This window comes from Pseudorca crassidens, chromosome 5 (genome assembly GCF_039906515.1).
Source record: "Pseudorca crassidens isolate mPseCra1 chromosome 5, mPseCra1.hap1, whole genome shotgun sequence".
Taxonomy (NCBI): Eukaryota; Metazoa; Chordata; class Mammalia; order Artiodactyla; family Delphinidae; genus Pseudorca; species Pseudorca crassidens.
In genome coordinates, this window is record NC_090300.1 from 50,997,373 (window position 1) to 51,023,447 (window position 26,075).

A 26,075-nucleotide genomic window follows, 5' to 3' on the forward strand; every position below is an offset into this window, starting at 1 on the left:
ACCACAACAGGAGGAAAAATGTGGGAGAAGATAGAGAAGTAGTAAAGACGGAAACAATTATTTTTTTATAGACTGAAACTAGAGAATAATCCCAAGCTCATACTGCAGCTTTTAATAAATAGCTTTTAGAAACAGCCAAATGCCAGCAATAGAAATAAACCAAAAGAATGTAAGTCACCCACTCCTATTCCTCCCAAAGTGTAGAGCAGTGCTGAAGAAAGCAACTGGAGGATGTTCTGGGAACCACCATCAGAACGCATGAACTGAAAGAGTAGGAGTCAAGGACAAGTGCAAGTCATAGAAAAAAGGAGAGCCCTCCACTGTGAGTCCTCCTTTTCATAAGAAAACAAAATATTTCCCGGCAGGGAAGCCGAAAGAGAAAAAAAATGAGGACTCACTTTTTTTTCTGTCCAGGTCATGGAGAAGAGTCGCTTGGCTTGAGAGATAACCCCCAAGTCTAGAAGGGTGATGAGGAGGAAGGAGATGAAGCAGCTGACCTGGGACTCACTCTTCTCCCATCACCAATGGCACATTCCCAGGAAATAAAGATGGCAGGTAGCCTGGGTTAACTTGCTTGTGAATATGCTAATAACTAGACTTTCTGGCAAACAGATTAATGATATTTTCTAGAAAGAGAGACTTTAGCTACGTAATGCATTCAGCAGGATAAGCTTTGTTTCAAATTGCTTACATAAAACAAATCTAGAACACATGGATTCATGAGTCATGTCTCCCTGAACAATGCCACACAAGCTATGGAACTGAGGTTCTGGTTTGCTCCCTTGTTTAATGGTTCTCTAGCTACCTTTTGTGTGAAGTTGTATAAGACGTCCCATTGTTCATATTGAAGGGATGATGGGTATTTTCCTTAATAGACAATGCTTTTAAAAGTCTTAAGGTAAATTTGCCCAAGGTATTTAAGGAACAGCCAGGAGGCCAGTGTGGCTGAAACAGAACAAGCCAGGGAGAGAGTAATAGGAAGTGAGATCACAGAGATAGGGACTTCAGATTACATTGAACCTTCTAGGCCATTGTAAGTATTTGCCTTTCACACTGAAGGAAATGAAATTACAGTTCACTAAAACGTAATCAAGTTAGAAATCAATAACAGAATCACTAGAACACTTGAAAATTCAAAGCTAATGGCCAAGAAATACAGGGAAACATACTCAATGTCATTTGTAATGAGGTACACAAATGAAATATACAATTTCATCTCTATCAGACCAGCAAGAATTTTTAAAAACTGACAGTTAAAGTGTTGGTGATAATGGGAAGCAGCCAAACCATTTATATACTGCAGAGAGGAGTATAAACTAACACAAATACTCTGGTAAAAAAAAATTCAGGTTAACCTAGTATAGTTAAAGACACAGACACCCTATGACCCAGCTATTCTGCTCCCAGGAAGAGACACCTAGAAATGTGTACACATGTGTATTAGGACACCTGTGCAAGAATATTCAAAACAGCAGTGTTTGCTGGGTAGGGTTAAGGGAATAAGTGATGTTGAAGCACTCAGAAACTAAAAATAATGGAAAGCTGTTACCAACCCTAGGCTTGAGAGGACAAAGTAGGAGAAATTTGTAAGAAGTCATTGAAAGCAAGGGCTGTGGATGAAAGGTCATCTAAGTGCTGCTCTGTAACATAAGTAGAAAATGCAGTCACTGCAAAATCTCAGCACATAAAGGAGAGGAAAAGTAAGTACTTCTACCTCTTTCTTACCCCAAATGGGAATCAACCTAAACAAACATCAATATTTAAACAGGTAAACAGTGGTGTAGTCATATAAAGAAGACTTTTAAGCATAAGACTCTTAAGCAGGGAAAATGAATGAAATACAACTATGCACATCTTTATGGGTAAATCTCAGTAAATTATGTTGAATAAGTTAAACAGGTTGAAAAAGAGTACATATACTAGTTTTCCATTTACACAATGTTTAAATACATGCAAATTTAACAATATATTGTTTAGAGATACACACATGCAGTAAACTGCAAGGAAATCAAGGGAATGAAAAAATACAAATCCAGGCTAGTGATAATCACTTAGAGGGGAGGGAAGAGGAAGAGAACACGTTCTTATTGTTTTGTTTTTCTCCATAAGGTATATAAATTTTATAAATGTTCTTTTTATCTACTTAATATCTTAGGGAAAGGAAAATATTTACAAACACATACATATAATATACACGCACATAAACAATCACATTTATAATACTCTGAGGCAAAATAAAATCACATATTAGGGCTTCCCTGGTGGCACAGTGGTTGAGAGTCCGCCTGCCAATGCAGGGGACACGGGTTTGTGCCCCGGTCCGGGAAGATGCCACATGCCGCGAAGCGGCTGGGCCCGTGAGCCACGGCCGCTGAGCCTGCGCGTCCGGAGCCTGTGCTCCGCAACGGGAGAGGCCACAACAGTGAGAGGCCCGCGTACCGCACAAAAAAAAAAAAAAAAAAAAAAAAAAAAAATCACATATTATATCAACAGAAGTCCTCATCTTAATGATTTCTCCATGGCAATCACACTGTTGACCTCATTTCTTTACTTAAAAACACTGTCCTCCATGGGTTTTTATGATAATACACTTTACCAACTTTCCTCCTATATCTATGCCACACTTTGTCTTGTTTGTAGCCTTGTCTTTCCAAGCCACTAAATGTAATTCCTCTCTAGCTTGTTGTGCTACAACCTTGCTCTCTGAGGTCCAGCCATGCACATCTACCTTCAGTCCCATTAACACGATATGCTCTCTTCACCATGGAGCCTTTGTACATTCTAATTTGTCTCCACTCTCCAACTCATTTTCTAGCCTTCAACTTGAATCTTGGCTTCTTAGAAATCCCTTTTTAATTATCAGTCAGGGTTCTAACAGGAAAGAAAAAACTCAAAGGGGTAATTTGAAGAAGATCAAATGAAGGGACTAACTTATAATCATGTTAAGGTTAAGGGAACAAGTGATGTTGAAGCACTCAGAGACTAAAAATAGTGGAGAACTGTTACCAACTCTAGGCTTGAGAGGACAAAGTAAGGCAAGTGTTGTAAGTAGTCATGGAAAGCAATGGCTGTGGATGAAAGGTCATCTGAGTGGAGCTAATGATATATGCAGACAAAGCAGTAACTGCAAAATCTCAGCACATAAAGGAGAGGGAGAGTGAATACCTCTACCTCTTTCTTCTCACCCTTCAACGTTCTGCTAGTGTCTCCAACTGGTCAAACCCAACCAGAAGCCAGAGAACAAGGGAGTTCATGTGATGCAGCCTCCAAGGATCAACCTCTAGGGGCACAGAGTAGGGCAGAAATGGGAAAGAACGGATCTGGAGAGACAGAGTCTACTTAGTTTGCATCTAAGCATCCATTTGTCTGTCTGTCTCTTCCTCTGAAAACAAAACAAAACAAAACTAAACTAACTCATGTCTGAAGCACAGGGAACACAAAGTTCTACAGCCACTATGCATCAGAGGGAGATTTCAATTTAGTGATACTCCCAACTAAATTTAAATGTTAGATACCAGTAGTATGTGTCATATTAGGTATCAGGAAAAAGAGAGGAGAAAAAAAACAATTACTCAATATAAAACTTAGCTGCCATGGTTCTTCATTTTGTAGCTGGTTTTGAAGCCTACCTTGATTTGTTTACCATAGCCTCCTTCTCTCACCACCCATTCTGTTTACCTTACTGTCTGCCAACCCCTTTTACCTGGTAGAGTGACTAAAATCTTCATTCTCAAAAGATTCAAGACCATAGAAGCCCTCTTTTCATTGGCTTGCCATATTTTTCCAATGAACATTATTACTGGACACAGAAAAATTAAGTATGCCACTGAATGGTTTGCAGATGAAGTCTATCTTTTCTTTATTGTATGATAACAATCTAATTTTTCCTTCATACTTGTGCTCAAACAACATGGTCAGTACAGTGACCCTTCCTGACTATTAACTCAGTGCTGATGAGCCCCAAATGGCAGTGGGTAGTCTCAGCTTCCAGTTTAATAGAAGTTTTGCCGGAGTTTCATGTAATATAGAGTCCCTTGTAGGAAAAGCACCCCAAACTCACAAGATGTTGTTTCTCAGCTGGAACCCATACTGAACCTTCAGCAGGCCGTTCCACAAAACTATCAAGCTAGCTGGATAGTGCTGCACATGGTAAGATGAGTGACTTCCATGAGTATGAGCTTATTCCTATACCTTTTTCACAATAAAATGAGTGTCTAGATCGAAGACACTCATTGTGTAAGACACCACAGTGACAAATAAAGCTTCTGCTGGCAGATACACTACAGGAAGAGAAGGCAAATCCTTTTCTGAAATATGTGGCTTTTCCCATGAGGACAAATTACTGCCCTACCCATGATGGAAAGGGTCCAATATAATCATTCTGTAACAGATACTCCCTGTTCACAAGATCCACTTAGCATCATGCCATCAATCTAATGGGCAATAGCTTTTGTGCAATAGCAAGACAATCAAGGTTCTTTGGGACTATATAATGCTAGAAAGCTGGAGAGCTAATGTAGGTCTGAAGCAAGACTGTGAAGGTATACTGTAACCCATATGATATCAAACGATCTCTGGCTATATTTATTAATAGAAATAAAAAAGAATACATCTGATATGTCAAGGAGCAGTAAACTATAGCCCTTGGGTCAAATCTGGCCCACTGCTTTTGTATGGCTTTCAAGCTAAGAATGGTTTCTACATATTTTAATGGCTGAAAAACATCAAAAGAAGGATAATATATTGTGACATGTGAAAATTATGTAAAATTCAAATTTGTATCCATAAACAAGGTTTTATTAGAAAATAGTCACACTCGTTTGTTTATATATTGTCTTTCATGATACAGTGGCAAAGTTGTATGGCCCTTCTGAATGGCCCTCAAAGCTTAAAATATTTACTATGTGTCACTTTACAGAAAAATCAACCCCTAGGCCAGGTCAATAGCTGTCTCCCTCCTCCAACCATGGAGAATGTGTTGGTTTTCTCCAGCAAAGACACTACATCCAGAAAAGCGACTGTGACCTGTATCATCATCATCGGATCAAGTTTACTCTAATCTGTAGTCATTTTCCAAGATCATTGGCTTTTGTACCAAATAAGTAAGGTAAATGGAAATATAATAAAAAGCAGTATTCCTGCATCTTTCAGGTCTTTGATGCTGGCATTAATCTTTGCAATCCCCAGGTATTGCTTCTGGCATGGTATTTTATTAGCATGGACATTGGCAAGGGAGGGAGACAGTTCTAGGGTCTTCTACTTACGTACTACCATAACAACCTTCATGCCACAGGTCAGACCATCAACACAGGCATTATTCCTGTTACTAAGTATATCCGTTTCCAAGAATCAAGACTGGAAAAATAACCACATAATGGTCCCACAGTTCCAATGCACTATGAGACAGAATAAAGACAAGATTCTATCTATCATTCCACTTCCATAAATCTCTAAGACTGACTGGTGGATTATGGTGGTACTTAGGGTCTCCAGGGTGTCTAACTGTCAGTTCAGACCCAGAATCTAATAACCCCTCTGAAGGTCTGGGCATTGCCTTTCCTCAGTGCATGTTTATCCTGGTAAATAGCCATAAATTCTGTAGTGAAAGCTTAGAGGAAGATTCATAGTGTACCCTGTGACCACACTACAAAATCCTGCGAAAGGACCCAGCCTCTACCTCAAGGGGCTTTAGATTTGTGGTGTGGCTTAGGGCTGAGAACTTTATAATAAACTCTGAATCCCCAGTATGGTAGCTCAAGTTGGGTCTCTTTGCATCAGGATGGAAATTTTCTACTCAGATAGGAAAAACAGGAGTCTATACAAACTTTTTCATTCTTATATACTCCAATTAGTACCACAGATCTCTGTGAACTGAAACAATCTAATTACTAGTCTTCCTTGCCCCTTATTTTGGTAATTTTTCCACTATAACTTTGATAATGATATGCCAACATCTGGCCTCTACTATTCCAGGTTTCCATGATTCCTTTGAAATCAGGCAGTTCAATTCCATTTAAGCATCTTTATCCACAATCTTCAGCCTATAGAGGAAAGCTACAACATATCAGTTCTTCTATTATTTTTAAATACTATGTCTTCAAAGTGGACAATCAAAAAGGTATTTCTATAGAAGACTTAATCCTTTTCAGAGTAAAAAAGTAAAAAATACATCAAAATGTGAAAGCACAAATAAAAGAGCACATAAAATAACATAGTCAATGAGAGTTATGTTGATGTACATGCTAAAACAGAGTATACAAATAAAGTCTTGGAAGTATTAACAAAATTGATGTATCATGAACAAATGTAGGAAAAATACTTGAAAGAGAGAACATTATTTAGTAAAAAATCAGATTTTAATTGGGAATAAGGTGTGTGATATCTTGACATTAGGAATTACACTATGTTACAAAAGAGGACTAATCAGGAGAGGTCCTTCACTGGGAAAAAAATGAAATAAATATCATAAAATTGAATGCTGTCAACTAAGTTACATGATTTAAGTTTATTATCTGATACTTTATTTTTAATGAAAAGCAATTGGAAGCCTCAACAAGATTCTGAGTAATAAAATTAATAAATTGAATACTTCTAAAGGTATGATTTCCCTCAAAAGGTACTGGGAAACAAAGAGAAGACACTGTACACTTCGGTCATCCAGATCTTCAATGTCTAGAATATGGGCGTGAAAATTACCAAGGAAAAATAAAAACAAACATTTCTTCAAAAAGAAAGAAAAACAAAAGACAAATTAATTATCCCCCTGAACTTCACAGCAGTCCCTGAAATATATTTCTCAAGACACATACAAGAAAATTCTCTATTCCTCTCATCTCATAGATCGTCCTGTTTTATGTGTTGTAATTACAGTTCAATATAGGAATAGTTGTTCTGACAAAACTTTCTGCTAGAAGAGGAGCTGAGAGAATCGAATTCTCTATTCATTTGACAGCCTGAATTTACGTAGGAAACAAAGGCAAATATATCCCCAATGCCCAATTCAGGGGGTTATAAATATTAAACCACTAAACCAATGGTCATAGAGTGACTACTCCTTTGAAGAGTTATATCAAACTACTATCCCAATGTTTCAGTGTTTCTGAACACTGCATTTATATTCATGGAGAATGGAGATAAAATAAATTCAGCTTTATTTTAAAGCATTCATTTTATTTTTTAAAAAAAAAGCGGTACCTGGTTTTGCTGCATGTAACTTCTGTTTCTCATTGTCATCATGATGCCCAGTTCTCCATTGCTTTAGAACTTCTTGAAAGGATTGGGCAGAAGCTTGTTCAACAAATGGCCCTTCACACAAGGGCCTATCTCCTGTATTTGTACATTCTTCTTTTTTTGTTGTTGAAAGTTCTACCTAAAACAATTAATAGTGTATCTAAGTATGCTTTACTAAATGTTTTCTATCTTACAATACAGGTAGCATTAATTACTGAGCACTGTGAATCACACATTATTTTTAAACTTAGAATAGAATGTTTTTAAGTTGTACTTATTTATGTGCTTTACTGATTTCTTTAAAACTATAGACAGTTTTAAACGGTCTCTTCAGAAAGTACTAAAACTAGAGCCTACAGGACTGAGGGTTTATCATTAAGTTATCCACCAGTGTTTTCCCTGGAAAGCAGTGATAACCTTGTATCTAATCCTATTTCTCCAGTCGCCTGTTCCCTGCAACCTCCCCACAGCAGAAAGAACAGTTTCTTAACATGTAAATCTGATGTCACTTCTCTGCTCCAAACCCTCCAATGACTCCCTGTGAAACCCTCAGTTCCTACTAGGACTTGCAAGGCTGTACACAACCTTGCACGCCCCTGCCTTTCACTTCACTTCCTTTAATTCTCCCCTTCATTCACTCTGCTCCAGCTAAACTTATCTTCTTTCAGTTCTAGGAACTCATCAAGCATATTCCACTCGAGGGCCTTGTGCTAGCTATATCCAGTGTCTGGAATGGTCCCTCTTCATATCTTCACACAGCCATTCCACTCATTTAACTCGGTCTTGGCTCAAACATCACCTACTCAGAGAATAGGTGATGACGCTACTGATGACCCTAAAAACAAAGCCCCTTTCTCCCCAACTTTCCAATCTCTTATCTGCTTTATTTTTCTCTCAATAACCTATCTCCATGGGAATTTACTCTACATGTTTGTTTATTGCTGGTCTCTCCCCATTAGAATGTTGATAGGATCAGGAATGTTGTCTGTTTCCTCAGTGCCAAGAGTAGTGCCTGGCACAAAGTAGGTGCTCATTAAAAGTTAGCTGAATGAATGGACAAATTAATGAATGCAGATGAAACACTGCCTGCTTCTCAATGTAATGATGGGGGGAAAGGATGAATTCCGTACAAAATATAGATCCACTGTGAACACACAGAAGAAAATAAAGGTAGGAATTGGCAGTTATCCAGTGAATCAGAGAAAACAGCCAAATTAGGAAACTAAAGCAAAATAAGTTCCTCACCAATGCTGAATTATCAAATGTGGATTACCTACACTGATGAAATTGCTAAATCTCCATGTGTATCTTCTAGATACAACAGTAGAATCCTCTGTGTTCAGCCCTTAATTGCAAAAAACCAGGCAGATTGTCAGAGGACAATTGAGAGAAAATCGTTAAATGTATGCATATATAAAATTCAGTATAAACAAAAAGCATCTGGAACCTACAGACACTATGCTAGTTGTTGACACAGAAACACAGAAATAGAAATAGAAGCAAAGAGCAGGAATTTAACTCAGATAAACAAGAATCCTATGGACAAAAAAGTGGCAGGGTCAGTATTCCGGAGTGAGAGAATGGTATATATGTTAAGGCATGGAGTTAAAGAACACAGTGGCATGGAACTGTACGCAGTTGTGTTGCTAAAGCAAAGAGTGGGATATGAGAAAATATAAAGGGTGGAAAGACAAGTAGGGGCAGATTGTAAAGGATCCTGCCTGCCATCCAGAGAAAATTACACTTAAACATATTGGAAATGCAAACCTACTGAAGAGTCCCACCCAGTAGCTACTGAAGAGTCCCACACAGTAGTGTGGGAGAGAAAGAAATTGGAGAACAGTGAGTTTGGATGCAAGGAAACCAATTAAAATTTACATCCATTTCTCAATATCTATCAACATTACAAATGCATAACCCTCTTCACCTAAGAATTTTAGGATTTTATCATATGGATATACTCATATATATGCAAAACAATATTTTTCAAAATTATTTTTATACTATAGTTTACACTGGCAAAAGACAAAACAGTATAAATGCTTATCAGAGAAAACATAGTTTAAAGGTTATTTTATATCCAATACATGGAGTATTTTACAACCACTATATAGAATGAGAAGGCTGTGGAATACACTTATATGGATAGCAAAACTACTGTTTAGTGTAAAAAGCATGTTTGCAGAGCAGTATGCAACATACTAATATTTGTGTTAAGAAATACATACATACAAAAGTAGAATAATCATTAGCTTCTAGAAGGGGAGAGAAGAAAATGCACTTTTCACTTAATAGACCTTCTGCACTTTAAGCAAAAGCTAATTTCAGTATTTGGAATAACAATAAGAATAGAAGTGACCAAATATTCAAGAGTTTTCAGACGGTTTTAAGATGAGATGTGGTAACTGATTGGATATGCAAAGGAGAAAGAGAAATGACTGTAGAAAATAAATGTTCCTGGGCTTCCCTGGTGGCACAGTGGTTGAGAGTCTGCCTGCCGATGCAGGGGACGCGGGTTCGTCGTGCCCCAGGAAGGGAAGATCCCACATGCCGCGGAGCGGCTGGGCCCGTGAGTCATGGCCGCTGGGCCTGCGCATCCGGAGCCTGTGCTCCGCAACGGGAGAGGCCACAACAGTGAGAGGCCTGCGTACCAAAAAAAAAAAAAGAAAGAAAAAGAAAAGAAAAGAAATGTTCCTGCTGGCTTGGAAAGCTAGAAGAGAGGCTGCCACCAACAGTAACATCCATAGGTTTTGGAGAAGACATGATGAATTTCGTTTGGAAATACCTCTGTCTTAGAAGTAGGTGGGAAGGTATTTACAGGTACTCAGTAAGCAATATGTGAATGCGTGTGTATATGTATGCTGCACTCGTGAAGATGCACTGAAAACTCAGTGCTTAATACAAAATGAGTTAAGTATTCTGGTGATTCTAGCAGCTTTCCAGGGCAGCTCCTTTCCAAGCAATGAATCAGAGACATTTGCATTTTACAGCTATGCCTATGGAATACTTGGCTTCCACGCAGCGGTGGCAGGATAGGAAAAAGCCAGAGGATAGTACATTGGCTCTTAAATGTTTCAGCTCAGAACTGTCATATTTCACTTCCATTCAGAGCACATCAGGACCCTGCCCGATTCTACAGGGACTAGGAAATTTGAAGGAGCATATGGAATCCAATGCTGTGCATCCATTACCCCTCTAGGCTACATGATACCCCACAAAATACGTTTTAATATCCCCACTTTCCAGAAAAGGAAACAGAGGATCAAAAGGCTAAAGTAAACTGCCCGATGTTACAAAGCTAGAAAACCAGAGTCAGGATTTCAAACCCAGGTTTCAGTCTCTAAAATGAAAGTTCTTTCATGAACTGCACCCATTTCCAAGGATATCCACTGGCTTGAATCCATAAGAAAAGTCCTAAGACAGATACCAGGCTTTAGCACCATTTTGACTCTTCCAGGCATGCAAATTGCTTGGTAAGCCAATTAAAAATCAGATTCCTGGGCCCAACCTAGATGTAAAAAAAATCGAAGTTTGAGTGGCAGGCCAGGAATGCACATTTTTTACAAACTTACCCAGTGATTCGGATGCTTATTGCAGTTGGAGAACCTCTGCTCTTCAGCACAGAGTAGTACCAAGCATATGAGGGGGATACTTCTTTAGTGCGTGCACTGTGTACAGGTGCACACCTGAGGGTCAACAGCAGGGATGCCCAACCAGGACTACTCACCAGAATGACTGAGCAGGTGTTAAAACCACACGTCTGGACCCACCCAGAGACATGCTAAACTCAGTCATGTGTGTTTCTCTAATGTTTCTCCAGTTGATTATAATGTGCATTCCTGGATGAAACCACTGAATTAATGGCTTTAAGTTAAGACCAGGGGTGGAGGGTCTATACAGCATACACAGTTACCAATGGGGACAAGAGGCAGCATTTATTTTAGGGATTAAAAGAGCAGGCAAAAGAGTAGCTCTATAGCTTTCTAGTAGAGCTAGTTACTTAAATCTTCTCTGGCTTTCTCATCTGTTAAGTGAGATAATAATGTAAAACTTATATGGTTATTTTGATTATTGGATAAGATAAAGCAATTAAAGGATTAAGCCTAGCATACAGTGTTTAATAAATGTTAGCTGTTGATTTATCACTATTTTTATTGGTAGGATAAGTTAGATAAAACGAAAAAAAAATTAGATAAAATGGCAGGCATGAAGGAGAAACCCTTAAAACCACAGCCTCTGGGTAATGGTTAAAAGCAGGTAATTTGGGGTCATAAGGCCTGGGTTCAAACTGAAGTTCCACTATCAATGATATCTTGGGCAATTAAAAAAAACGCTTTGCCACTATTTTCTCATCTGAAAAAAATTTAAAAGGGTAAAAAGAGATAATACACGTAAAATATGTAGGATGCTGTCTGGCACATAGTCGGTCCTCAGTACATTATTATTCTAATAAGACTGTAACTCATTCAGTGATTATTCACAAGCACCCTTGGCAGGTCTATTAGTGAAATTCATGCCAAACTGCTAACCTTCCTGGACAATTCAAGTATAGTTTCTCTGCTGTAAAGAGGGCCTACTACCATAGAGCCTGTTTTCTTTCATTTTCTCTGAGCAAAGGTTAGGAACTCACGGGACTGAAGTTCAAGTCTGATTCTGTCACAAAGTAACAAGCTGTGTGACTCTGACCAAGGTACTATTTCTGAACTACAGTGAAAAGGCGAGTGGCATCTAAAAGAATGAGGATTATTAATTACAAGGATCAAAATTTGAGGAAGTTTCTTTCTTGCTAAAGAATCAATACAACAAGTCTATTATTAAAACACAAACATGAGCTGATGAAAGCTTATCATCATAGGATCAGTAATCAATCTGAATGACCACACAATTTGGTATAAATCTGATTTTAAATAACTGTGAAATTGCCTGTCACCTAAAACACTTGGCAAGGTTTTGTATTTTTAGCCTCTCTGAGATCCTGATTAATATAAAATTGTTATATTGCATTGTGGTTTTTTTTTATATTTCTCCCAAATATTCATTTCCTGATGTGGTGAAAATGCCTGGAAAGCAATATGATCAAAGGATCATTCATCAAAAAACTAGTAGCCAGAGAACTCAAAGCAATCTCTTTAAAAGGATTTTTACAGTGAAAGTGTTTCTGATTAATAAAAAAACAAATTCATATTAACCAACAATGTGATCAAATAATCTCCAAAACTCTACAGGTCTAGCTGAGTATATGAATGACAGTTTCCATGATCATGTATGACAGCAAATGTCTACTATATTTTCCTCAGCTTACCTCAGAGCTGCTCCCCTGAAGAAGAAGAGATTTGGTTTTATGCTGACTTTCACTAATCCCTTTTGTAGAATGATTCTCCCCTTTGGGTTCATCCGGATTAACTTTCTTTATAAACTGATGGGCAACATCCAATACACTGGATAATATTTGAGATTTTGCCTATAAGTAAACAAAATAGGAATAAAAAGCCTAATATGTCAGCTTAACTAATTTAGATATATTAAATCCTGTTTTCATTATTCTATGACTAATAAAATTCAATGCATTTTATTTAGTATTTAAAAATACAAATTGCCATTTACATCAACCATATAATAGTGACAGCTGCCATCTACTGAAGGGCTAGTTTGAGCTCATACTATCCTAAGTATCTTAAAAACATGTCATTTAATCCTCAACTCTAAAGCATAACTATTTTTATCATTGTTTTAGGGATAAAGAAAGGAAAGTTTTGAGGGTTTAAATAACTTGCCCTTGGTCACATGGTGAGTGGGTGGCAGAGCTGGGAAGTGACCCCAGCTGTGTATAATTCTAATGACTCCTAGCCTTTCCACTATATCGACCCTAAATAGGTAGGTGTGCTATTTTGCGCACATCACCGCTAAAGAACTAAATATAATCTAGCGGGAGCCTGAATAAGCCGTAATGAGTATTTTGTTGGTGATAAAACATCTTTAGAAGGTATCAACTACTCAAAAGTGCATATCCAGAAGTGCCCTAGCAAACTCCAAGTTGTTCTTCTCGCCATGCCTTTGCTCATGAGTTTCACTTACCAAGAAGGCCCTCCCTCCTCTATTATCTTCTTTGCTGGGCACACTCCTACCTCTCCTTCTAGATTCACCCCAAGTTACTCCCATGGGTCCAGGCACCTCTCCCTGCCGCCCTCCCACAGATGCATGAGGCGCCCATTCTCTGCACCCTCTTTCTACACTGAGGAGATCCCTACCAGCCCACACAGTATTGATTTTATATCATCTTTTGATGTCTGTCTACACCATAAAAGTTCACAGAAGGAAAACATCATGTCTTCTTCAATCTTTGTGTGGTTACCACAGTGCCTGGTAAATAGCATATGGCAAAATAACATAAAAATAAGGTGTTGGGGGAGGGAGAGGGAGAATTACAGAATTAAAATAAATAACTGGGAAACAAGAATTCAAAAAGCCTTTTCAAGTGCCTTCAGAGTAGCCGGAAAAGAACAGGCAAATCTCAGGAAGGCCCTATTTTCTAAAGGACTTCCCACCAGCAATAAGCCTGGTTTGCCCAAGGAGACCCTGCAGGATTCTGGATCCCATCTGAGCTTGAACCAAACAAACTCCAGAGGGAAGATGCAGACACTTCGGAGACTCTCTGAAAACCTGACATTAGGAACACAAGTAATAGGTCTTACTTCTTAGCAAATGTTCTCAAGATAGAGGAAAACTTCAGCAGGGATCAGAAATGATTATTTTATACTCTCCCATGAAAATGTGCCTATTTTAAAATTTTCATCTAGCTACCTATTTAAATAGCTAAGACTACTTTCCAGTTATGATCTTTAGTAAATCTATTAAGATTCACTGCAATCTAATTCTGGAATAAATCAGTGAACACCAAATTAACTAGTGTTACTTCATACTGAATTAATAAATTTATCTATGAAAAGTGACTAAAGTGACCTATGCACACATATTGCTGTCCATATACAAACCTATGGCATCTGCTCCAAATTTTCCCAAAGAGCATCAAAAAGCCTTTACAGACCTAAGCAGTCCTTATTTTTAAAAGAAATTCATATTTATAATACAAAATTGTTGTCTATACTCATTATACTGTGCATTAGATCTCCATGGCTTATTTACCACTTGTTGCAAGTGTGTACCCTTAAACATCAGTCTTATCCCCTTCGTGGCCCCATCCCCTGTAAACACCATTTTGCTGTTTTTTATGAGTCTGACATTTTGGATTCCACATATAAGGGATATCATACAGTATTTGTCTTTCTCTGTCTGACATATCTCACTTAGCATAATGTGTTCAAGGTCGATCCATGTTGTCACAAATGGCAAGAGGATATCCTCTTTCTCATGGCTGAATGATATTTCATTGTGCATATATACCACATCTTTTTTATCCATTCACCTATTGATGGGCATTTAGGTTGTTTCCATATCTTAGATATTGTGAATGATGCTATATAGGAGTGTATCTATCTCTTCAAAATCCTGTTTTAATTTCCTTTGGCTATATATCCAGAACTGGAACTGCTGAATCGTATGGTAGATCTATTTTTAATTTCTTGAGGAAACTCCATATTATTTTCCATAGTGGCTGCACCAATTTACATCCCCACCAACAGTGTACGAGGGTTCCCTTTCCACTACATCCTTGCCAGCACCTGTTGTTTTCTTGAGGACATTACTTGGTTTGGGGTTAGTGGAGATTATAAAGAGACACAAAGGAACATTTGGGGGGTGATAGAAATACTGTGTATTTATTTATACTGAAGGTTACACAAGTGTATTGTAATGTATTTTCAGAACTAATCAACCTGCACACTTCAAAGGAGTGCATTTTACACAAAAATGTGAACATACTTATCATTGCTGAACTTAAAAATGGTTAAGATGGTTATGTTTACATTTTTTGTATTTTACCACAATTTTTAAACAATGTGGACACAGAAATAATGTGTGATTTTATTGTTCATAAATTAACCTGAATAAACTTGATTTATCAAGAAAAAAAAGGAAATTAAGCCAATGGTAATGTTTCATTTTTCCAGAAACATCTGCATTTTAACAAATTTTTTTTAAGAGAAGTAATCCAATTTAACCTGATTTTAAATTCCCTAGAATAAAGTACTATTGACTTCAAAGGTGGTTAAAATTTCTAGTTTATATTTTATATTTTTAAAAATATCAAAAAACAATAGTATTTTATATAAAATTATCAAGATAGAATTAACATTCAAATATATATATACATATTTAAATAGCACAGAACAAAGATTATTTCTGTCCTAAAATGAATCTTGCTATCAATGATTCTGTAATTTTTATAACAGTTTTAGGTAGCATATTAAGAGACCCTTAAATGGCCAAAAAAATGATTTTATTCTTAAATTAAATTTAGTGGGCTTCCCTGGTGGTGCAGTGGTTAAGAATCTGCCTGCCAATAGATACAAAATTAAAGAAATAGGAAAAAATTTTTTCCTTATGATGAGAACTCTTATGATTTACTCTCTTAACAACTTTCATATATAACATTGATATATACAACGACACGGGTTCGAGCCCTGGCCCGGGAAGATCCCACATGTCGCGGAGCAACTAAGTCCGTGCGCCACAACTACTGAGCCTGTGCTCAAGAGCCTGCAAGCCACAACTACTGAGTCCACATGCCACAACTACTGAAGCCTGAGCGTCTAGAACCCACGCTCTGCAACAAGAGAAGCCACGACAATGAGAAGCCAGCGCACCGCAAGGAAGAGTAGCCCCGGCACACCACAACCAGAGAAGGCCCGTGCTCAGCAACAAAGACCCAACACAGCCAAAAACAAAAACAAACAAATAAATAAATTTAGTGCTAAAAAATAAGATAAATATCATGAATAACTGATAAATTGGAACCCTATATCTAAATGTCTTAAGATTCCATTAATTCAACATAAATAAAATGCCAATAAATGTGAATTTTTTTTTCCCACGACATTTAAATATTACTCTTCTTGGTTGTTAGAGTATATATGTATACTCTATTTTTCTCATTCTTAAAAGAATTTTACAAGGAAAGTGAACAGAACTGTGATCCCCATTACTGTGGATACAAAACGCTGCGGCCTGAGTTAGAATCAAGGTCTTCCTTCTTCCAGCCTAATCCCTTTTCCCTACCAAATTATGTTAACACGGAAAATGTGGTTTACTTTTGACTTTCTGCAACTTAAAATTATTCAATTGTATCTCTAATAATGGATATGAACATTGTTCCTTCCATTTAAAAAAACTATATATATCGTGAAATGTTTACCACAATAAGTTTAGTGAACATCCATTTCTCATATAGATACAAAATTAAATAGGAAAAAGAATTTTCCTTATAATGAGAACTCTTATGATTTACTCTCTTAACAACTTTCATATATAACATTGATATATACAACTGCTTGCACAGAGATTAGCTTGTTGAGTTCTTGTTTTTAATTACATTTATTGTGCTTATTTATTTTCATGTTTGACCAAGCACTAGCACATTGAAGGGAGGAATAGAGATACTCCTTTCACTCATCTCACCGACATATTGCAGGAGAGAGGGGAATTGGAGGGCTACATGAACTTTGAGAAAACAAAACTTCTGAGCAACAAAGTTAAAAGTATTCTATAAGAGTAGAATTATACAACAAACTTAAGCCATCTATCCCCTAAGAGGTATAAAATTTAACAGAATCATTAAGATTAGAAATTCACCACAATACTATTACATGCTATTTTATAATACTTAAAAGTTCCTACATATGTGAAAAATATATCACTCATATGTTATTTTTAACAATGTTAATTCTTCCAATGATTGCAGAATATCTTTCCATTTGTTTGTGTCTTCTTCAATTTCTTTCAGCAATATTGTTAATAGTTTTCATGCACAGGACTTTCACCTCCTTGGTTAAATTTATTCCTAGATATTTTATTTTTTATTGCAATGGTAAATGAATTGTTTCCTTAATATCTCTCTCTTCTAATTTGTTGCTAGTGTATAGAAACACAACCTTTTTCATATTGATTGCAAATCTATGGTTTTTATTATTCTAATAGCTTTTCAATGAAGTCTTTATGGTTTTCTGTAAATAAAATCATGTCATCCACAAATAGTGACAGTTTAACTTCTTCCTTTCCAATTTAGATGCTTTTTATTTCTTTTTCTTACATAATTGTTCTGGCTAGGACTTCCAATACTATATTAAATAAGAGTAGTAAGAGTGGGCATCATTGTCTTGTTCCTGATCTTAGAGGGATAGCTTTCAGGTTTTCATCATTGAGTATGATGTTAGCTGTGAATCTGTCATATATGGCCTTTATTACTTTGAAGTATATTACTTATCTACATATTTTATTGAGAGTTTTTATCATAAATGGGTGTTGAATATTGTCAAGTCCTTTTTCTGCTTCTTTTGAGATGATTACTTGATTTTCTCCTTCATTTTATTAATGTGGTGTATCATGTTGATTGATTTGTGACTGTTGAATCATTTTTGCATCCCTGGAATAAATTCCACCTGATCATTGTGCATGATCCTTTAAATATATTATATCTGGTTTGCTAATATTTTGTTGTGAATTTTCACATCTACGTTCATCAGAGATATTGGCCTGTAATTTTATTTTTTTGTGCTGTCCTTGTTTGGTTTTTGGTAACAAGGTAATGTTGGTCTTGTAAAATAAACATTCCCACCTCTTCAAATATTTGGAAGAGTTTGAGAAGGATAGGTATTAAATCTTCTCTGAATGTTTGGTAGAATTCACTCATGAAGCTGTCTAGGCCTGGACTTTTGCTTTTTGGAGGGTTTGTGATTACTGTTACAATCTCCTTACTAGTGATTGGTCTATTCAGATTTTCTATTTTTTCATGATTCAGTCTTGGAAGATTGTTTGATTCTAAGAATTTGTCCATTTCTGCTAGGTTGTCCTATTGTTGGTGTATATCTATTTGTAACATTCTCTTACGATCCTTTGTATTTCTGTAGTATCCATTGTAATTTTTAGTCTTTTGTTTCTAATTTTATTTATCTGAACCTCCTCTTTTCTTAGTGAATCTAGCTAAAAGTGTGTCAACTGTATCTTTTCAAAGAATGACCTCTGTTTAATTGATCTTTTCTATTGCCTAAAGTCTCTATTTCATTTATTTCCACTCTGATTTTTATTATTTCCTTTCTTCTACTGACTTTGGGCTTCATTTGTTCTTCTTTTCCTAGTTCCTTTAGGTGTAAGGTTAGAATGTTTGAGAGGTTTTTTGTTTCTCGAGTCAGGCCTGTAATGCTACAAACTTCTCTCATAGTACCACTTTTGCTGCATCCCATAGATTTTGGTAGGTTGTATTTTCATTTTTGTCTTCAGGTATTTTTTTATTTCTCCTTTGACTTCTTCATTGACCCAACAGTTGTTCATTGGCAAGCTGTTTAGTCTTCATACATTTGTGACTTTTCCAGCTTTCTTCTTATAATTAATTTCTATTTTCATATCACTGTCATCAGAAAAGGTGCTTGACATGATTTCAATTGTCTTAAATTTATTGATATTTGTTTTGTGCCGAAACGTATGGTCTATTCTTGAGAAAGTTCCATGTGCATTTGAGAAGAATGTGTACTCTGCTGCAATTGGATGGAATGTTCTGTATAAATTTATCAAATTTGTCTGGTCTAATGTTTCATTTAAGGTTGCTGTTTCCTTGTTGACTTTCTGACTGGGATGATCTATTCACTGATGTAAGCAGGGTGTTAAAGTTCCCTACTATTAACTATTTTTGTGTTGCTGTCAATTCCTCCCTTTAGGTCTGTTAATAATTGCTTTATATATTTTGGTGCTCCTATGTTAGGTGCAAATATATTAATAAATGTTATATATTCTTGATAAATTGTTCCCTTTATCATTATATAATGTCCACATTTGTCTCTTGTTACTTTTTTAGCTTGAGGTTTATTTTAACTGATATGAGTATGTTTACAATCACTTTCCTGTGGCTACCACTTTCTTAGAATATCATCTCCCATCCCTTTACTTTAAGCTTATGTCTGCTTTTAGAGCTGAGATGAGTCTCCATGAGGCAACATGGAGTTGGTTCTTGTTTTTTAATCCATCCAGCAATTCTGTGTCTTTTGACTGGTGAGTTCAATCTATTCACATTTAGGATGATTATTGACAGATGAGGACTTAGTACTGCCATTTTATCTTGTTTTCTGGTTTCTCTATATCTCCATTGTTTCTTTTTCCTTGTGTTTCTGTCTGCCACTTTACTTTGGTAGTTTCCTACAATGTTTTTCAGTTTCCTCTTGTTTTATATTTTATGCCTCTGCTCTAGATTTATGTTTTGTGGTTACCATGAGGTTTATATAAAAGTCTCATAGATAAAATAGTCCTTTTTCTGCTGATGGCATATTATCTTCATTTGCCTATTCAAGTTCCATTCTTGTCCTCTTCCCCTTTATATGTTTTTGTTATCTCAAATTATCCATTTTTATGTTGTGAGTTTGTAACCAAATTGAAGTGTCTATACTTATTTTTACTGCTTTTTCCTCTTTAACCTCTATGCTATAATTGTTTAACAACCTAATTAATTTATCATTTTTGGTAAGGCAGGTCTAATGGTGATGAACTTCCTCAGCTTTTGTTTGTCTGGTAAATGCTTTATTTCTCCTTCATATCTGAAAAATAACTTTGCTGGGTAGAGTATTCTTGGCTGACAGATTTTATCTTTCAATATTTTGAGAATGTCATTCCACTCTCTTCTGGCATGTAGAGTTTCTGCTGATAGCCTGATGGGGTTCCTTTGTAAGTTACTATCTTTTTTCTCCTGGTTGCCTTAGAAATTCTTTATCATTGCCTTTTGACAGTTCTAATATAATGTGTCTTAGAGAAGGTCTTTTTGCACTGAGATAATAATAATGTGTTCTCTTAATTTCCTGGACTGGTATCTCCAGATCCTTCAGATTTGGGAAGTTCTCAGCTATTATTTCTTTAAATAAACTCTCTGCTCCCTTCTCCCTTTCTTCTCCTTCTAGGATACCCATTATCCTTATGCTGCCTTTCCTAATGGAGCTGGATAGTTCTCATAGAATTTCATTTTCAAAAGATCTTAGTTCTCTCTTCTCTTCTACCTGAATCACTTCTATATTTATATCTTTGAGTTCACTAATTCTTTTTTCCATATGGTCTCTATTTCCAGTGCTTTCTAATGCCTTCTTCATCTCATTTATTGAGTTCTTCAGCTCTAGATTTTGTTTGTTCTGTTTTTCAGAGTTTCGGTTTTGCTAAAGTATTCCCTCTGTTCATTAATTTTATTCCTGAGCTTACTTGAATGGTCTTTCTGAGTTTCCTTGTAACTCACTGACTTTCATCATGACAGCTATTTTGAATTCTCTATCAGTTAGATTGTATTATTCTATGACTTTAAGTTCGATTTCTAGAGAATTGTCACTTTCTTTTTGTGATACTGTGTTATCATGGTTTTTCATGGTGCTTGAGGAGTTGTTCCTCTGCCAGCGCATCTGAAGTAGCAAACACCTGTCTTATTTAGATAAAGCTTTATAGCTTTGATTCTAACAGTTAAACAAGTTGGTATATATTAAAAGCCTTTCTTTTGTTTTTCAGTAGGTGGCACTACAGCACAAGTTTTTGGTTTCTCTTACCTGAGCTGCCTCTGGCTATATTTGAGAATGGGCATTTCCCACCCTCCACTGCCTCTGTCAGAGGTGTCCTCAGTATCCAAGTTGTCACTGTTTGGGTCTCCGGGGTTGCTGGTGCCTTGCTGTGCCAGTGTCACTGCTGTTGCTAGAATTGCCACTGGGGACAACAGGGTAGTGGACACCCCACCACATCCAAGGTCACCCGGATTGTGGGGAGAGTAGCATGGGTCAAGAGTACCCCTGCTGCATCTGGGGTTGTCAGGTTCAAGGATGCCACTGCCAAAGGTAGGGGGAGGCCAGAATCACAGGCACCCACCAAAGATGGAGGGACCACGGTTGTGGGCCCTTGCCTCCAGCACTGCTGCCTGGTCCCCTGTGACCATGGGTGCCACTGCAGTTGGGATTCTGGAGTTATGTGCTCTGCTACTGGGTTCTCTGGGGCTGTGGGATCACCTGCCATGGTCAGCAGGCTGGGATCATGGGTACCACCTCCAATGCTCCAACAGTTCTGCCTCTTCTTTGTGTTCCAGTCCACTCACTTCCAGATGTACAGATGTGTGGAACTCTCTGGCATCCTAGTGTGTTGGACAGAGGAAGCTTTGCTGAGTTATGGATGTTTTACTAGTTGTAGACTGAAGGAGAGAGACAGAGCATCTCATGTTACCATGATGTTGACATCACTCCAAGAGCAAACTGTTTATCCTTTTGAGATGATGTTTTCTTCCTTAACTAACCACAGCAAAAAAACCTCATGTCTTCTGGGTGCTCTTAGAACTCCCAGCTTACATCTATGCTGGAGCTTTGCTTTTCAGTGTGATCCATATATCAACAGTATCATCGTCACCCGAAAGCTTGCTAAAAATATGAAATCTATGTCCCACTCAGACTCACTGAATCAGAATCTGCAGTTTAATATGTAATTTAACATACATTAAGGTTTGAGAATCACTACGTCAGAACACTTAGTCAGCTGTGTTACAGTTGTTTGAAAATATCTATCTTCTCTTTTGTGATGATGAATTCCTTGATTCCTTGAGAGGGGGCACCATGTCATATATATAAATGTGTACACACACATATATATATGAAATTCTCCTCCCTGCAGCCCTGTCCTTCATGCTTTGCAACTAGAACATTGTTTGATGCTGGTAAGTACTTGAGAAATATTGGTTGAATCTAATTTAACTGACTTACTGAGATAAAAATGACTAAAAATTCCATTTGAACATTCATTCCTTATACCCAAGCTGAGTCAATGTCAACACAGGCAAAATAAGTGGCACTATTAATAACAGCACAAAAGGGCAAATCATTTACCTCTCTAAGCCTAAGTGTTTACACCTGTAAAATGAAGACAATCTCTACCTTGCAGGGCTGTTGTGAATACATATCTTTTAAGAAAAACACCTAGCAGAGTGATGACATAAAGAAATGCATTCCAATGACTGCTATCATTTTATCTAGATCACGATAGCATACCATTTCTCTGTAAATAAGGTAAATAGTTTAAATATCCAGAAAATAGAATTCCTGCCAAATTCAATAGACCTCTGACGACGGTATAATGAAGAGGTCAGTAAATAATTCTATCACCATAAAACAAATGCTAAACTGGATAAATTTGTTAAAAACCATTTCAGAACTCTGGAAACCAACCAAAAGCAAACAAATTAAGAAATATTTATTCAAGAAAAACTACGCTGAAATTAATGAAGAACAGTAAAAGTGTAAGGCTTCCCTGCATGGGGCTACTCCTATATTAAATGTCCCTTCCCAAGTCTGCCAATTACTAAGGCAAGACTGGCCTTGCTGAACAGGGAGTGTGCCTGATTGCCAGGGGAGGACAGAGTCTTGAAGTTACATTGGCATTATCAGTGAACTAGAAAATTTGGTTATAAATGAATGGGGAAAACCTTCGGTTCTGACAGCCTGAGGTTTTGGTCCCAGTTGGGAAGAGCAGTGGACCAGACAAACACTTAATGGAATGATCCTGAAAATGAGATCTATATAAGCGCTGATTAAAAAATGGAAATCACAGAAAAAACCCAAGTGAAAATTCTTGAGTATGACTTATATAAACTAACAATAGATTTGAAATGAAAGGAAGAAGATTCAATCAACTTGAAGACAGACCAAGATAAATCATCTAAATTGAAAAGAAAAATGTAAAAGATTAAAGAAAAAGAACACAGCTTTAAAGACTTATGGGACAGCATCAAGCATCCAACATACATTTAGTGGGAATATCAGAGGGAGAGAAATGAGCATAAAAATTATAAGAAATGAGAGCCCCAAATATTCATATTTGATGAAAAATTATCACTTCAAAAATCCACAAAGCTCAACAGGTCCCAAGAAAGATAAACATAGAGAGATCCACACCAAAACATATCGTAATCAAATTACTGAAAGCCAAAGACAAATAGAAAAATTTGAAAGGAAAAAGGGAAAAATGACTCACTACATATAAGGCTACATCAGTATGAATAACAAGCTGATTTCACATCTGAAAAAATAGAGACCCGGAAGGTAATGGAATGATACAAAGTGCTGAGAGGAAAAACTGCCAAAGATAATTTTATAGTCAGAAAGAGGATCATTCATTTCTAGCATATCAGCCTTACAAGAAATACTAAAGAAAGGTTTTAAGGCTGAAAGGTATTAAATCTACCAGAAGAAAGATAGAGGCCTGGAAGCATAAATACATGAGTAAATAGAAAAGATGCTTAAGTATTTATTTTCTCTTTTATTTTCTTAATTTCTTTTAGAAGCATAAAATCATATATAGCAACATCATTAGCATTATCATTAACACTATGGCCTTACTGATTTTCTGCCTAGCTGTTCCATTAGAAATTTCAATACCTCCTTCTCAGAAATTAATGAAACAGCTAGGCAGAAAATCAGTAAGGCCATGGAAAACTTTAACGACATCAAGTAACTTGACCTAAATAACATTTAAAGAACCCTCAACCTCACAACATCAGATTATGAATTCTTTTCAAGATCACATGGAACATTCTCCAAGACAGACATATGCTCCACATAAAATAAGTATTAATAAATTCATAAGAATTGAAATCATAGAAAGTATGCTCTCTGATCTCAACAAAAATATATAAATCAGGAACAAATAGTTTTGGGAAATAATAAAATATTTAGAAGTTGAACAACCCATTTCTAAATCACCTTTGGATGAAAAATAAGTCACAAAGAAAATTAGAAAATTGACTGGAAATAAAAACACAACATATAGAAATGTATGGTATACAGTAAAAGCAGTGGTTAAAGTGACAGTTACAGCTTTCAGTGCTATTTTGGAAAGGAAGAAAAATCTAAAATCATAATCTAAGTTTCACTTCAAGAAGGTAGAAAAAGAAAAGAAAAAATTTCAAAAGGAGGTAGAATTCACAAAATAAGGATCAGAGTAGAATCAATGAAATAAAAACAACTGCAAAAAAATCAAGGCAACTAAAATTGGAAAGACTTAAAAATTTATAAACTTTTACCTAAACTGACCAAGAAAAAAAACAGAGTAAAATACAAATTAACAAATCAATAATGAAATAAGAAACATCGCTATAGACCTACAGTAATTTCTGGATTATAGTGGAATTTGAAACATTTACGCCAACAAATGGACAACTTAGATTGAATGGACAAATTCAATGAAAGACATAAATTACCAAAATTGACTCAAGAAAAAGAAGAAAAGTAGAATAATAAGGTAACGAAATTGAATTAGTAATTGAACATTTTCCCATGAAAAAAATCCCAGACTCAGATTGCTTCACTGGCAAATTCTATCCAACATTTAAGGAAGAAATTAAACCAATCCAATACAAACACTTACAGAATATAGACAAAGAAATACCTCTAAATGAATTTTATAAGGCTAATATAACCCTGATACCAAAGAAGATAACCATATTTCAGGAAAACAAATCTACAGCTTAATATGCCACATGAATGTAGACACAGAGTTCCTTCCCAAAATATTAACAAATTCAATCCACCAACATGTAAATTATGCATCATGACCAAGTGAAATTACACCCCAGTAATGCAATCATAACATCTGAAGATCACGTACTGTAATAAGCCATGTTAATAAAGGACAAACAGCATGATTATTTCAGTAAGAGCAGGAAACACACACAACAAACAGGAAATACAAAGGAACTTCCTCAAACTGATAAAAGCGTCTACAATAAAACCTATAACTAACATCAGAATTAATGGAAAGACTATATGCTTTGCCCTTAATCAGAAAAAAAGCCAGGAAGTAAACACTCACTACTTCTTTTTAACATTTACTGGCAGCTCTAGGTAACACATTAAGACAAGCAAAAGAAATAAAAGGCATCTAGGTTGGAAAGGAAAAAGTAAAACTACTTTTATTTGTAGAGGATACAATCCTTTATGTAGAAAATCCCAAGGTACCTAAAAAAAAAACTATTATAATAAGTGAGTTCATCAAGGTCACAGAACTCAGGATCAACATTCAAAAATCTATTTTATTTCTATATACTAGCAATGAACAACCTGAAAATAAAATTAAGAAAAGAATTACATACACAGTAACTTCAAAATGAATAAAACACTTGGGAAAACATTTAACAGAAAAGCACAAGAACTTAAGACTAAAAACCACAAAACATTGACAAAGGAAATTAAATGAGATCTAAATAAATGAAACAAAATCATGTTCATAGACTGAAAGACAATATTGTTAAGTGGCAATTTTCCCCAAATTGATTTGTGGACTCCATAAAATCCTTAGCAAAATCCCATGAAGGGGCCTCCCTGGTGGCGCAGTGGTTGAGAGTCCGCCTGCCGATGCAGGGGACACGGGTTCGTGCCCCAGTCCGGGAAAATCCCACATGCCGCGGAGCGGCTGGGCCCGTGAGCCATGGCTGAGCCTGTGAGCCATGGCTGAGCCTGCACGTCCGGAGCCTGTGCTCCACAACGGGAGAGGCCACAACAGTGAGAGGCCCGCGTACCGCAAAAAAAAAAAAAAAAAAAAATCCCATCAAGATTTTTCTTTGTAGCGATTGACAAACTTATCCTATTATGTATATGGACACAGTGAGATATCATCTCATACCCATTAGGATAGCTACTATCAAAACAACAGAGTATAGCAAGTGTTGGTGAGGATGTGGAGAA

General features: G+C 36.5%; 1 protein-coding gene across 1 annotated transcript in view; it reads right to left on the reverse strand.

Moving 5' to 3' along the window:
* Nucleotides 1-26,075, reverse strand: part of ZBBX (zinc finger B-box domain containing) — a 112,470-nt gene that overhangs the window by 40,090 nt on the left and 46,305 nt on the right. Inside the window, exons 8-9 of the mRNA XM_067737959.1 lie at nucleotides 12,533-12,691; nucleotides 7,195-7,369 (exon numbers count right to left, since the gene is read on the reverse strand). Coding sequence (XP_067594060.1) covers nucleotides 7,195-7,369; nucleotides 12,533-12,691 — 334 coding nt within the window. The remainder of the gene's footprint in view (nucleotides 1-7,194; nucleotides 7,370-12,532; nucleotides 12,692-26,075) is intronic.